The sequence below is a fragment of the Oryzias melastigma genome, linkage group LG12, assembly GCF_002922805.2.
Source record: "Oryzias melastigma strain HK-1 linkage group LG12, ASM292280v2, whole genome shotgun sequence".
Lineage (NCBI taxonomy): Eukaryota > Metazoa > Chordata > Actinopteri > Beloniformes > Adrianichthyidae > Oryzias > Oryzias melastigma.
This window is the reverse complement of record NC_050523.1, coordinates 15,742,815-15,756,968: the sequence shown is the minus strand read 5'-3', so window position 1 is coordinate 15,756,968 and position 14,154 is coordinate 15,742,815. Positions and strand designations below refer to the sequence as shown.

At 37.6% G+C, this 14,154-nt stretch overlaps 1 protein-coding gene across 1 annotated transcript in view; it reads left to right on the top strand.

Moving 5' to 3' along the window:
- The window catches only part of si:dkey-112m2.1 (transmembrane protein 132C), a 213,916-nt gene that overhangs the window by 180,256 nt on the left and 19,506 nt on the right, over positions 1-14,154 (top strand). Inside the window, exon 6 of the mRNA XM_024257731.2 lies at positions 8,173-8,316. Coding sequence (XP_024113499.1) covers positions 8,173-8,316 — 144 coding nt within the window. The remainder of the gene's footprint in view (positions 1-8,172; positions 8,317-14,154) is intronic.

The window sequence follows — 14,154 nt, the reverse complement described above, 5'->3', positions numbered from 1 at the left end:
ACTACGACCATCTGGAAGACTTTTTGGCAGCCATTTAGATTTGCGGACATTATTGATAAATATTGTAAAGTAGCATTCTTTTCTGTGCTAGTTAGGAGTTTTTGTCATCTTGTCTTGTAGCCACAATGGAAGTCACATCAGCTGCACTTTATTTTGCTGTGTAACTTCAAGTCTAGGTTCAAGGATTTATTGTCAAACCATGAATGTCACTGGCACGAGGTTGGAACTCAGGTCCCATGTGAGAGAGGAAATAAGTACAATATGACACAATTTAAAATACTACTGTCTATAGTATTCATAGCTTCTTGTTATCAGACGCAATATTTTTAAAACATACCTGATGTGTTTTAAAGCTAGTGTTGCATTGCGGAGAGACAAATGTCAGACGCAGATGTAAACATTACGATTGATTATTGAATGTTTTATTTTTTTGTGTCAACACAATGGAGATGACTAGCCTTAATCAGCCTTAAGGAAGTATCTTTTCACACAAGACACAGAAATGTCCCCTTTTCCAGAAGATGTGGATACTCCTGTTTTGGAATGATGAGGACAGGAACTTGCAGAGGCAATGCTGAATGGGTCAACTCTTGTCCACCCACTTGTAGATGCTAGGTTTTTTTGATTGTTTGATATTTTAATGCAGAATTAACCTATTGACGTGTCAGCATGTGAATCATCTGCAAATACTGCTTTTCTCTCTTGCATTGACACTATAGGTGACTCCAGAATGCAATCATTCCATCTTGACCACTGTGGGGAATAATATGCATGCACAGACCCAGTTGTGAAGACTCCCAGCACATCCTTGTGGACACCTGGTCCCCAAATGTAATAAACGTTTTGCTCAAAGACAGATTTTATCATTCAGATTGCCTGTATTCACACACACACACAAACACAGCAACCATTCTGCCAGCAGCGCCTCTGTAGGTTGTTTGCCACTGAATGCATGATTCATCCTCAACTATATCAGCCCCCACACGCTCCACCCTTGTACCCAGCTGCACACAAACGTAATGGCCTTTTATCGATTCGACTGCCTTTCTTCGCTTTTCTCTTCTTTTCTTACTCTGCGCTCTGCACTGCAATGAGAGGTGGTTAAGAAAAGCTGCCGCATGAAAGGAGGGGTGCAGGCTGGGGGGGGGGTTAGTGTTTTTTTCAGTTCAGCATCAAGTGGCTTTCGGCTGTTTGTGTCAAACTTTGTGTTTTCAAGAGTAGCTTTATGTGGAATATGTCATTTATTTGCCAGTAACGGAGCCCCTCTGTGAGCTGATTGCTCATCGGGTGTTGTGTTTTGATTTTTTCAACCATAAGGAGTGTGTCTTCTTAACATTTTCATCACCCCAGGAGGGTTTTAGTTAGCTGGGAGATTTTTTCTTCTTTTTTATCATGTGAATTTCAGAGAAAAGCACACCTTTTGTGCCTAACACAAGACTCAAGCTGTCAACTTCAATTTCACAGAATTTCAATCCACAGCCTGTTGGCTGTCTTTCTGTGGATTAAATGTGAGCCTCTTCACAATCAAGCTCTGTGCAGTGCGGACAGTTTCCATACTGACTGTAGCTGGAGCTCATTAAGACCTTAGATCGAGGTTTTCCCACCTTCAGTTAAAACAGACACTTCTATTACACACAGATGGAGAACATGCAGATGGTAGGGGATTATATTTGACTGGCATTAAACAGTTATTAACAAAAAGGAACCATTGGAGGAGCACCTCTGGCTTATGTCATGCTATATGCCATTTTTTAATCTCGAAGGGAAAATAAAAAGACATTAAACTGAGAATAATATATATAATATATATAAGTATAAGTAAAATGCAAATAAAAATGCCTTTTTTAAAATTGCATATAAATGTTCAAAATGCAACATTTATAGAAAAGTAATATTTTTATAATATAGCCAGATTAATAATAATTATAAAAAAAGAAATTCATTATATGAATTTTAAAAGTACAAAAATTGCATTAATTAATTCAATCAGACCTAATAACACATGCAACTGGTAAATGGTCTATATGCACCAATATAACTGCTACTGTGAAGAGACATTGGCAGAATCTTTAAGATTTCATGTCGTCACTAGGGTTGGGTTTTATTTGGTTCTGGTGCCAAAGCGGTTCTTTGGTTTCAAAATTCTGTACCAATGTCAGTAATAAAAAATAATGCATGCATCTTTCCAAATCAACACATTTTCATTCCCAAGTTATCATTTTGATTCATGGTTAAGACCTTCGCATCACAAATTGACATTTCTGGTGGCGTCGCTTTTTGACGTGCTGGCTATTCCCATTAAATCAGAGCTCCCCAACCTCCAAGCCGCAAACTGGTGGCCCGCCCGTCTTTCGCCGCGCGGCAAATTAGTTGCTCGACGCCTGTCAAAAATGGTTTAGCTTTAGTTGCAGTCTTTACATTCCTTTGACTATTGTGATTTTTCAGCCCCCAACGCCATTACCGTGAATCAGTTTATTCTGTTGCGGAGAAAAGCAGCTTTGTGCTTGTATGTAAAGAGTCGGCCCCACTGGCTTTTACGGCCATATCACGGAAAACAATATCATCCCCGTGGTACAGATGCTGTTAGCAGTGGACTGGTAGTGCAATGTCCGAGATATGACCGCGGAATTGACGCGCATACACACGGTACAAAATTTGTCCGCTGTTATTTTTGAACTGCATACAAATTGAGACCGTGGGTGACTGCGTGTGGTACCAGAGGTACAGCTGTGCAATGGCCATGGAACACCAGTGCCACACCAGTGCCAGTGCAAGATTGGGGCGTGGAGCGAACTCCGGCACACATGCTTGGTACCGAAATTCCGCGTTCGTGCACGGCTGTAGTACAGCCATTTCCCCGCCCAATCTGCGTTGTACCACTGCTTACAGTGTCTGTTTAGTGGCTGAGCGTGAGAGGACGAGCTTACTCACGATTAAGCAGTGCTCTGGCAGTGGAGTGGCAGTGGAATGGACGTCGGCGTCTGTATCACTGCTATTCCACAAACATGCATAAAGTTAATGCGCCTAAGAACGTGTTGCAGAGTTAGCAAATTTTTTACCCATAATATGGCTGTCAAATCCTGTGGGACCGGGCCCTTACACTTTATATCAGTAATGAGTTGCATATCAGTGAAAAACAGCTTTTCTCTATGGATCAGCGGATTCACGTTGATAAGGATGCATAAGGAGTTATGGTATGTCAAAGAGCATAATATGTTTTGACAGACATATCTGGCGTTAAAGGTTTAAAGCTTAAAACAGAAACAAAAAAAATAAAAACAAAAAAAAAAAAATGCAACTGTTAGGGTCACCAGTTAAATTTGTCATTTTTGACCAAATAATTTTATTTTTTTGACCAAAATGAGGAGTGGGGAGAATTTGAGTTCCAGTTCTGACCAATGATGTCTGGGCACTATCTTGTTGTCTGCACTCAGGTCCTCATGGCTCAAACACTGACGCTAGTCTATAACCACCATACAACATGGGGTTTAGTGTTCAAGGACATTTTGACACATGGACAAGCAGGGCTAAAACCAAACCCTCAATTCTTTAATCAGAGGTTGACCACTCTACTTCTGTACCACAACCAGTTCACCAGTGCTAAAGGGATAAAACAAGCTGTACAGTATACCTTCATAAATAAGATGTTGTCTTTATTTAGTTTTCAAGTAAAGTGTTTTTGTAATTTTTTTTATTTTGAATTGTCCCCCAGTAACAGTCAATGCAGGTTCATGGTGATTATCATCCACAGATAATTTCATTGCATCGATTACCCTCCATGTATTGAGCAGTTTCCTTCTCAATTCTTGATTTTCAGGTAATTTGATTTGTAAACATTTTGTTGCTCCCTCAGAACATCAAGTTTTGTTTGTCACCAAGCCTTGTCTACTATATCAAATATACTGAAATTCACTGTATCAAACCATCAATAAATTATTATAAAAATTTTAAATAGCTTTATGAACCTTTCGTGATTTTAGAAAATTAATGTTTCTGCTTTATTTTGATAGGACAGAATTAGTCTCCTGTGTATTTCAAAAAGAATAATGTCTCTCTCACACTATTCTTATTTAATTCCCGGATGTTTAAAGGAATGATAAATGACCGTCGCACATTTTAATAGGTTAAAGATGGTGGGGATTATCTGTGCATGTCCCATCTATTAAATCTCTGTCAGCCTTTTTAAAAAGCAGAAATTAAATGTAAAACATTCAGTTGAGAAAAACCCAAATACTGTAGAAAATGGCTTACTTCTGGCTCCAACTATACAAAGTCTATTTAGTTGTTATTTTTTCGCTATATGGCGACATCAGTAAGCAGTGATTGATCCAAGTCGAGTCACCATTTCCATGGCAACCCCTCTCTCCAATCAGGAGTGAGCTCGGAGGAAGGCCACACCCCTACAATCTGTCAATCAAACATTCTGAACGATCGACCTGAGACCACATATTTTTATTGAGGGATCTGATTGGTCAGTTTATCCATGGTGCACAGTGCACTGAACTAGGTTTTCAAGGATTGTTTATCTTCACTGGTGTCCATGGTAGATGTAAAATCCTGTCCACCTCTGTCACCTTTGTCATGGGAGGGGTCACACTTTAATGTAAGGCTGGGGTCATGTGGACCCCATAACATAACACAAGGGTTAAAACAAATAATTTATAAATAGGATTAGCAAGAAACATTAAATAAAAGTAGTAGAGACAAATGGTGATTTTGATTAATATAATGACTGAGTAGCTGCTTATTTCTCAATAAAGGTCTATGGTATTTTGTCATCTTTGAGCTACTATCTTGGGGGTACTTCCTGTTTAGAATGCGATGAGGGAGGGGTTACTCAGTCCAGTTCTCATTTACAGGTAATGGAGAAGCCTGAATATTTGTGATTAAAAGTGAGTGACAGTAAAAAGCTCTGCCTCTATTATAGTCTTTATTACATGAACAACACATGGAATTTAGCTTCAGCTTTATCAACATGAAAGGGGAATTCCTTTCAGTATAGACATGCTTTAGATCTTCCCATTTGTTTTAGAAACTGAGCAAGAGAAAGGCATCAAAGACAGCCTGAGTTCATTTGCCTTTTAAAGCATTAGACTTCTTAGTAGTCTGGTAATGAAACTGATGATGAACAGCATTCATTGTTTTAGCAAATCCTCAGTGCAACCAGTGCGCTGAGTGCTGAAGGATTAGGAGGCGTTGTCTTAATTGATCTCATTATCTTGTTCCCGCTCTTCTGGGGGGCCTTCTACTCTCGAGTGCATCTTGTGATTTCTCTGAAATGACTGCAACTTGCTGGAACTTATCATTGTCATTTTTTTTTTTTCTCGGCTATAGAAGAATTTCGTTTCGTACGTTCTGTCTCCCGGTGAATCCATTAAGTTGGCTTGTGCCGGCAGCAGCCACAGAAAACTCTCAAGATCCCAGTCAAGTGAAACCTGGGAGTTCTGATTCCTGACTTAGTATAACGTTTAGAGTCATTAACCTGACTGACTGAAGAAGGAACAAACTCTAGTAAAAGAAGACACAACTGAGTTTTAAGGAGCCCAAATCATGCTTCTTCAGGGCTGTAAGGCATTTTGCTGATTTGAAAATAGCTCATATATGTTAAAGATTAATTCAACTACAGACTCCACCCACACTGATGCCAGGCATCTTCTGAAAGACTAATGCTATGGTTACAATACAACTACTACCGCATTGTAGGGAGGCATTGGCACCATCTTCAAGATGTCCTGTTACCGGCCTACTTTTTTGAGCGCCATTGGCATGGTCATGACTGTAGACGCGCCAGGAAGGCAGACTGCTTTTTATAGACCCCCGAGCTACCGGGCTACAGGGTGGTCAGTGGGACTTGATATGTCTCTGTCTCTGCCGTCCAGAGACATTTAAACATCATCCAGTCAGAGCTCCTGCCGGTCAGCAATCTGGCAAGAGAGACCTAGTTGCAGGCAAGATGGCGCTCCAACATAACTTTGAACTCATCATTAGCGGGAAGCGAAAATGTCGCAACTGTAGCTACCCTACCCTAAATGAAAAAAAGAACAACATGGACGGTGAGTGGATACTTGCTCGTCCAAAGAAGGGAAGTAAGCAGACCTTCCAACAGAACCCAAGGGAACACAGTGATGATGCCCGCTTTGGAATTAACTGTGCACCGCCCATCTTCTGCGGAAGGGGGGTCAGAACCTTTTGACCTTACCCTTACCCTTATGGTTACCCCAACCCTAACCCTTACTCTAATCATAACCTGGTTCTGGTGTTTTTCTTAGGGGAAGAGCATGAACTTTGTTCGAACTTAGATTGTGGACTTCTAGCTTATGATGCTCTGGGTGCCATCTTGGGGACATATTGTTTTCTGCGGCCAGGTCCTCTTGGATCTGACTGCCATCTTCCTGTGGCCGTCCAGCTGTCGCCTGATTTCGTAATGGCTTCATCCCCGCTTGTCACTGGACTACTAACCTTGAAATGTGCCCAGACTGCCACTGTCAGACGTGAACTTTTAAAGAAAAATTGTCAGGTCGCCGTAAAATTTTTAGATTTTCTTTAAACCTCCCCAGCTATTGCGCTGTATGTAAAAATGCAACTGGGGCAGCATTTGTTGCTGCCGCACTGCCACCTGCTGTTAGCTGAAAATCTTGCATTTAGGTTGCGCAATGGCATTTTGGGATATATGACCATACTGTTCTTTTTGAAAAAAAAGTCACATAAAGGTGTTACACGATAATGTTTTGTTCAGTAGTGCATCACCCACATACATATTAGCACATTCAGCAGGAAGTTTACCTCCTTCTTGCTGTAGGTCACTAATTCGTAACATACCATTAAATTCAAGACTCCATTTAATTTAGTATCACCTTGAAAGGAAAAAACACGGAAGAATATTTATATATTTATATAAAACTGGAAACAAATGTGGACATGAATATGTAACGAGGGTTTATAGCTTTGTAGTCTTCAGATTGGGGGGCTGCAAGTATTAAAACACTTCACTCTCTGTATTTAAGAGGAATTAGAAAAAAAAATAATGAGCAAAAAAGAAAAATCAACTGGAAAGCTTGATTGGTTTGTTTTCTTGTGTAGAAGGAAAAAAGGGTTGCAATTACATGATATTAGATAACTTGATTTCTAAGAAAAATCTGATTACTGTGGAAGCCAATTTACATTCTCAGCAGCAACCAGCTGCTTTTCTATTTAGACTGAACTGAATTGAGCGTTGCTATACAGTATTTCCTTGCTATGATGCGATAAACCCTTTCATGGTCTTTTCTAACAGTCCATTGTGTTCTACGTTCTGATTGGCTATAGACTACTGCCAATCAATCTCATGTGTACCATGTCCCCTGTACAGTACAGTATGAGTTCAGTTTGGCATATTTACATAAATCTATTGTTAGCAGTGTGACTCTGATGTGCTGGACCGATTTTTCTATGAAAGTTAGAACTTAAACTAGAGAGAAACATGTGAAATGTTCATGAATGTCTAAGAAAAGTGTGTCTGTGTTGATTGTGTGAAATAAAGACGACTACTTTTAGAATTTTGACTATTGTGGGTTATTGTTAGAACGCAACTTCTGTGATGATTGAGGGGCCACTATGCTTCTGTTCTTGATTACCTCAGAAGCATTTTTCTCAAGAAACCTAGAATTCCTAATGCCCCACTTAGCTCACAGAAATTAGCTAAAACTGTACAAAACACTTTAAGAAATGAGAATAATTGCAGACACTAAATATAAGCCAAAATGTAAAAAAATAAACTACGTCCACTGCAGCCAGGAAACAAGAACACATGATTTACATACAAAAACGCACACTATAATCAGCTTTTACATCTAAGCTTTTTTCCTTTAAATCAACCAACCATACATATTCACTTAGATAAATGTTGTTAGAACTAAAGCTAATATAACTGAATTCAAATACATTTAACAAAAAAATACAAGGTCAGACTACAATTATTTCTTAATGTCTAACACTGTCTAATACTTAATTTTTTACATGACCTCATGACGTATTTAATATTATATATTAAAATGGTCTCTAGATTTAGCTTCCATTAGCAAACACTGTTTTATACAGATATAGAAAATCCCATCTTTCTTGCTTCTTTCTAATCCCAGCTTTTTATTTTTGCCCTTCAACTGTGAACAAATATTTGTTTTTATTTTGTTGCAGGACACCGAGATCCTCAACACAGCCATTCTGACAGGTCGAACAGTGGCTGTTCCAGTGAAGGTGGTCACTGTGGGGACAGATGGAGCAATTTCTGACATCACAGAGTCTGTGGAGTGCAAGTCGACAGATGAACAGGTTATTAAGGTAAAAGATTTAAGAAAGCTTTCCAAGCTGCTTTTATTTTATTGTATTGATTTGAGAACCTGAGCATTTGAAGTTTGTGCAACTGTGCACATGACAAAACAAGAGATGTGGAGGAACATTTTGCAGAGTGGGGTAATTGACCCATTTGGGGAAAAATCTCTTTGGTTCACACTTAAAAGTCAGTTTGAGTCTTTAAGTTGATCTGTAAATGCAAAGTGTGTTCCTTAAAGTCTAAAGCAACACAGATTTAAGTTTATGCTTCTTTCTGAGTGCAGGAATCACGGCTAAATTTAAAAATACTTTATTTTTCGACAGATTTGCAGATTTCTTTTTTTTGCTTAAGTTTCAATACTAAAAATTAACATAAAATCCACACAAATCTGCAGATTTCACTTACGGTACAAACAGTTACCAGCAGATGAGAGACATTAGTCACGTGTGAGAAGAAACATCCAAGCAACAGGTGGATAAAAAAACATGCTATAAAAGCAAATTTATATATTTTTAAAACAATGTTCAGACTTAAAACGCCATTTTACAATTAACCTAAAATGTAAGATTTGTTGCAGGTTACCCCAGTTACCAGGTAACTAACCAATTCAATTTCTCAAAGCTTTCTCAAGAATTATGAGATCTTTTAAGCACAATATGAAACTAAATTAGACTGCAGGTAGAAATGTTTGCTAATTTGCCCATTTCCCTGCTATTTTATTTCCCTTTAGGGCTCAATAAATGCTGTATTTTGAATTTAAGTGGCCTGTTACTGAACACTGACTGATTGAAATAAATAACCCTGCAATTCTTTTTTGTCACATCTCCCAAAGGAACAGAACTTTGTTGTGCATTGAGTTCTTTTATGCTCTTAAAAAGATTAACATGTTTTGATATATGTGTTTAAGGGTTTCATGCTGCATTAAAAAATTCAATAGGAAGCTGGAAAAAAAACATATTTATCAATATCTTAAGTTACATTTTTCAAGAGCGTGTTAATGTCTTTTTGGAGTCTTGTGGAACTGTTAAAGTTCAAAAACAAGGTTTTTCATAATAATTGATTAAAACCACTCCTCATTTATATTACCTTTACTATTACCATGCCTGTATGCCCTGTGTAATGACGTATTTTTTTACTGGAAATGTCTTAATCATGGTTGTAACCCTGCATTCATTGTCAGCGCCCACACATACAACCCAAATTTAACCGAATGGCTTTAACCCACATAACAAGAATAAGTCTTTATTAATAGTAAAAAAAAAAAATACACAGGTTGGTTTAACTGTATGCATTTAAAGTATAGTTAATCAATGTTCAAATGATTTAAGTATAGAAAAGTAGGAATTAACTACTCTACATTAAGAAAATGTTGAAGTTCTTGTATTCACAATTTCAGTTTTTTGTTTAGCAATTCCTGACAAAAAAATAAGTATTTACTAAATCTAAAACTATTTAGAATCAAGGCAAGCTCCCATAATTATACCATAGAACAATCCACAGTTTGTTTTTTGGACAAAAGGAAAAGTGTTGTTTTCTAGGACATAGTTCATTAGAAATTCAACTCTAAGTTATCCCTTCTTTAATTTCCATAATCCCATTGTTTAGACTCTCCTTGTAGCTCACAGCCCCTCCCAACTGCATTTTACATATCAACTACAAGCTCTTTTCAAACTGCATTTTTTTTGTCTGCTCGTGATTCACAAAGATTTCAAGTAAGAAATATTCAGAAATCCTATTTTAATCACAATTTTCCTTAAATATGTTGAGGGGGGGGCTGGTGTCAGAAATCATTAGCCGGAAGGAAGCCCAGAACCGGAAGATCAACAACTCTATTCCCCCCATCAGCCGTGGCGTGCATTTTGTTTAAAAATACTCTTGGTTTTGGTAGAAAATTAATGATTGAACCAGCGGCCCTAACAGTAACATTTTTGTTTTTCTTTTCCGTTTTAAACTTTGAACCTTTATCATTCAAATTGTCTTTTCCATAAATCTATAATGTTTTGACAAACCGTGACTCCTTACATTAATTAGACTTAGCTGATTTTAAGAGAAAAGTGGTTTTGCTCTAGTAAGCAACACTTTGAAGCAACTTTTCACTGAAACGGAAAACATAATTCATATAAAATGCTATATTCTGGCGCAAAACCTCTTTTTCCGAGACAAAATAAAGAAAATTAAGCTGATTCACGATAATCACGTTAAGGGTTGAAGCTAATAGCTGACTGACAAACGTAAACGCTGTTCTGGAGCAAAAGCTCCTATGTAAAAGTCTTAGAAGATTTTAAAATCTGAACACTTTTGTTAATATCCTTTAATAAAGCATTCATCTTCCCTTGAAACCTTTTAAGCTAATCCTGAAAACAAAAAAAAGTTTAATTAAAGTAGCTAAAACTCTGAAATTTTGCAGAATCTCCATTTCCGGCTAATGATTTTCAGGCACCATCTTATCAGGTCCTCATGGCCATGTCCTCCACCATGATCAGAGTAAGTCTTAAAAAAATCAAAAGGGTCTTATTAAATGTTCTAATTTCAAGATTACTCAAGATGGAGAACCATCTCTAAACAATTGAACCTCTTGATTGACTCCATCACAGACTAGAACCCCAACCTAAGCATGAGTTGTTTATATTTCTCCTCCTGTCTCTTACAGGAGTCAGCCTCTAACAATCTTGATCTCAAACTTGCAGCTTCAGAGTTTTGTGAAGTCTTCACCGTTCTACAGCTCGCCAAACTTGTATATGTATAAAAAAAGAAAAAAAAAAAATCTAAAAAAAACTTTCTCTTAAAATAATCCCAGACACATTGTGGGTGTCCTGAATGTCAAACCTCTCAAACGTTTCCCAAAAGATTCAGTAAGGTAGAGTTCTAGAAGCATAAAACAATATAGTGAGGGATTCAAAAGCTTTGTTTTTACTTGTGACTAACTAGAAACTTGATATTTTGCTGGTGTAGTTCTGTCTTTTGTTAGTCCTGTGCTGTTTCTTTTATTTAGTACACAGCCACGATGCACCAGAACAAACCAAAAGAAAAAATAAGAGGCAAGAACATTAAAGTTAAACTTGCCAACAAAGAGAATCTGCCCAAAATTTACAAAAAAAAGCCTTCAAACACACCAGTGCTAGACAGAGAATTGTTTCTTTGTATTAGTAAAACACTAACTGAGTGTGATTTTAAGTGAAATTGTCACAAACTTGCATGTTTTCTTCAAACTCTGATATTCTAGTTTGCAAGGTATACAGCGGCAGTGAGATACTGTCCTTTAGATCTGTGTGGGTGTGTGTGAGCGCGAAAGAGCGCAGGCATACTTGTAAAACTATTTCATCTATTAAAAATAGACCTCTATAGTATCACAGAAAATAGTTTTCTCAAAGGGTTTCATTATCCACTGAATTGGTGCCTTGCATTGTGACAGACCTTGCTATCGTAGTCCCAAGCCCACCAATTTGGTTTTCAAGCGGCAGCCCCTCCCTCCTTGGCTCAACACAGTTTTCAAAAGAAATTCAAAATGCTTCTTTGATAAAATGCTATTTTCATCATCCTTCCCGATTACTCTGCGACACTGAGGGTTAGGGCATTTTTTTTTTTTTTTTTTTTTGTTCCAAACTAGGAAAAAGTGTGACCTAGATCTAAAGATGCACATCAGTGCTTTTACATCTTTGATGTTTCTGAAACTTCTGAACAATATCCACAAGAGATGCAGCGATACACTTTCTACACAATTCAGTTCAAACTTTGACTTTTAGACTGTTTTGGGTCAGGGGCGGAGCTAGAACATTTTATTTGGGAAGGGGGCACAGAACCCTTTGGAAGGGTGACAAAACACCAGAGTGGAAAGCCAAAAAGACACATTTTATCAGTTTTGTTTTCATTTCATTTAATATATATTGCTTTAGTTATTTTTGCAAAGAAACTTGCATTGATGATTTCTTAATCTTTTTTTGAGACTATACTAATATTGGCTCTGCCCAGTTTCAGTTCAATGTATGTTTGTTTATTACAAATCAACTCACGAAAGATTTAGAAAAATCCTTTTTTAAATTAGCTATTAGGCAAATAGAAATGATAAGTCTTTCAGTTTGCTCTTACTTACTTATATATATATATATATATATTGCTAGTTAGTTTCATCTTAGATTTAGTGTGATAAGATATTTAAACTAAAATCTAGATAAATATACTCTATAATATTTAGGTATTTTAGCAGGGAAAAAAAGGTTTTACAGATCTATTGGTACTGCCTTGTGGCCAACATCTTCAGCACTTCCAGAGTGAAATCCAGACCGTTCCCCAACTTTGATTTGATATCACCTTTTAATTAGAGGACTTGTGGGTGAGTTAACGCTGGAAGAGTCTGAGGGCGAGACAAAGGAAGTTAGGAAAAAGAAAGGAAGGATTGGGAGGGTGGAGGGAGGAGAGAACTGACAGACATCAAGCTGTCAGTTTTGTTCCTCGGAGAGACGGGCTGATCTGACATCATTTGAGAGTCAAACTGCCAAGCTGCATGCAAAGAAGTGGAGATAAGTGACAGTCTTCCTGTGACTGGTTTGTTATTAATAATTTTAGCTCCCGAGGACATGTGCCGAAATGAACACTTGTGCCAATCAAGCTTTTGAAAAACCAAAATGAATTTAAATTGGAAGAATTAAAAATAAAATCAATGAATGACTGTCAAATAGAGGGTTTTTTTTATATTTCCATGAACTCTAAACGTCCCTGTTATGTCCGAGAAACATCTGATAAACTTAATAACTAACTGGAGTTGTACTTTGTCCAGCTGGTTATAATAAAGCTCTGCATTTTTGGATAAAAGAAGTTTGCATCTTTGTGCGGCTCCATCTGTTACATTGGATCAAAGTTACAGCACTTGTTTTTTTTTTATTTTATTTTTATAGCAGACTGCCTCTATGCACATTCAAAGAAACCTTACAAGCCTAACAGAGGCACCCTAGAGAATGGTTGGGAGATAATTTTCTTTTTTGTTTTTAAGTGAAAAAAGTTTCAGCAAAAAGAGGTCTAAACTGTTTCGGCGAACCACCATGACCTGCAAGAGAAATGATATATATATTAAATATATATATATATATATATATATATATAGTATATATAGTCTGCCTTGAGGTCATACAATCCGTGCCTCTGTCCTCTTTTCTGGTTTTATGGCGGCTTTACATTAAAAACACTACTGATCAAACCATAGCCAAATATGGATTAAACGCATTTACGTTGATTCAACCAATCAGAATTTGATTTATAGTCTTTGGATCTTCTTGAGGGCGGAAGATAACATAATTCCCCTCCGCGCTCAAGAGGGGCTCGTCTGCGCGGAGATACACCTCAGCCATGCAGCACCTCCATCAGACGCAAAAATGTCATACAAGCAACTTGAGTTGTGTGAGTTTTTGTGAGAAAACAGAAGAGTCACGTGACTGGAAAAAAATAAAGAAATCAGTGAATACATGAAACCGCGAATAAAAAAACACGAATATGCGAAGGAACACTAATGTGCAATAGTAGTGAATTACGTCTGTTTTAATGATCCATTTATGATGGAATTGCTCCAAAAAATAATATTCACATATAACAGGATGGTGTCAGAAACATAAAGTAGTTCATATTAACAGGAATGGTTTTGTAGGAGGAAAACTGAAGGCTCAGCTCGGAAATACACGGGCCGCCACTGCATACTACTAATCTATTCTTTATTTTTCCACATCTTTGACTTTAGGTGTCGGAGCGCTGTGACTATGTGTACGTCAATGGAAAGGAGACCAGAGGAAGGAGCAGGGTGATGCTCAACTTCACCTACAGTTTTCTGAGTGCGCAGTTGGAGATGAGTGTGTGGATGC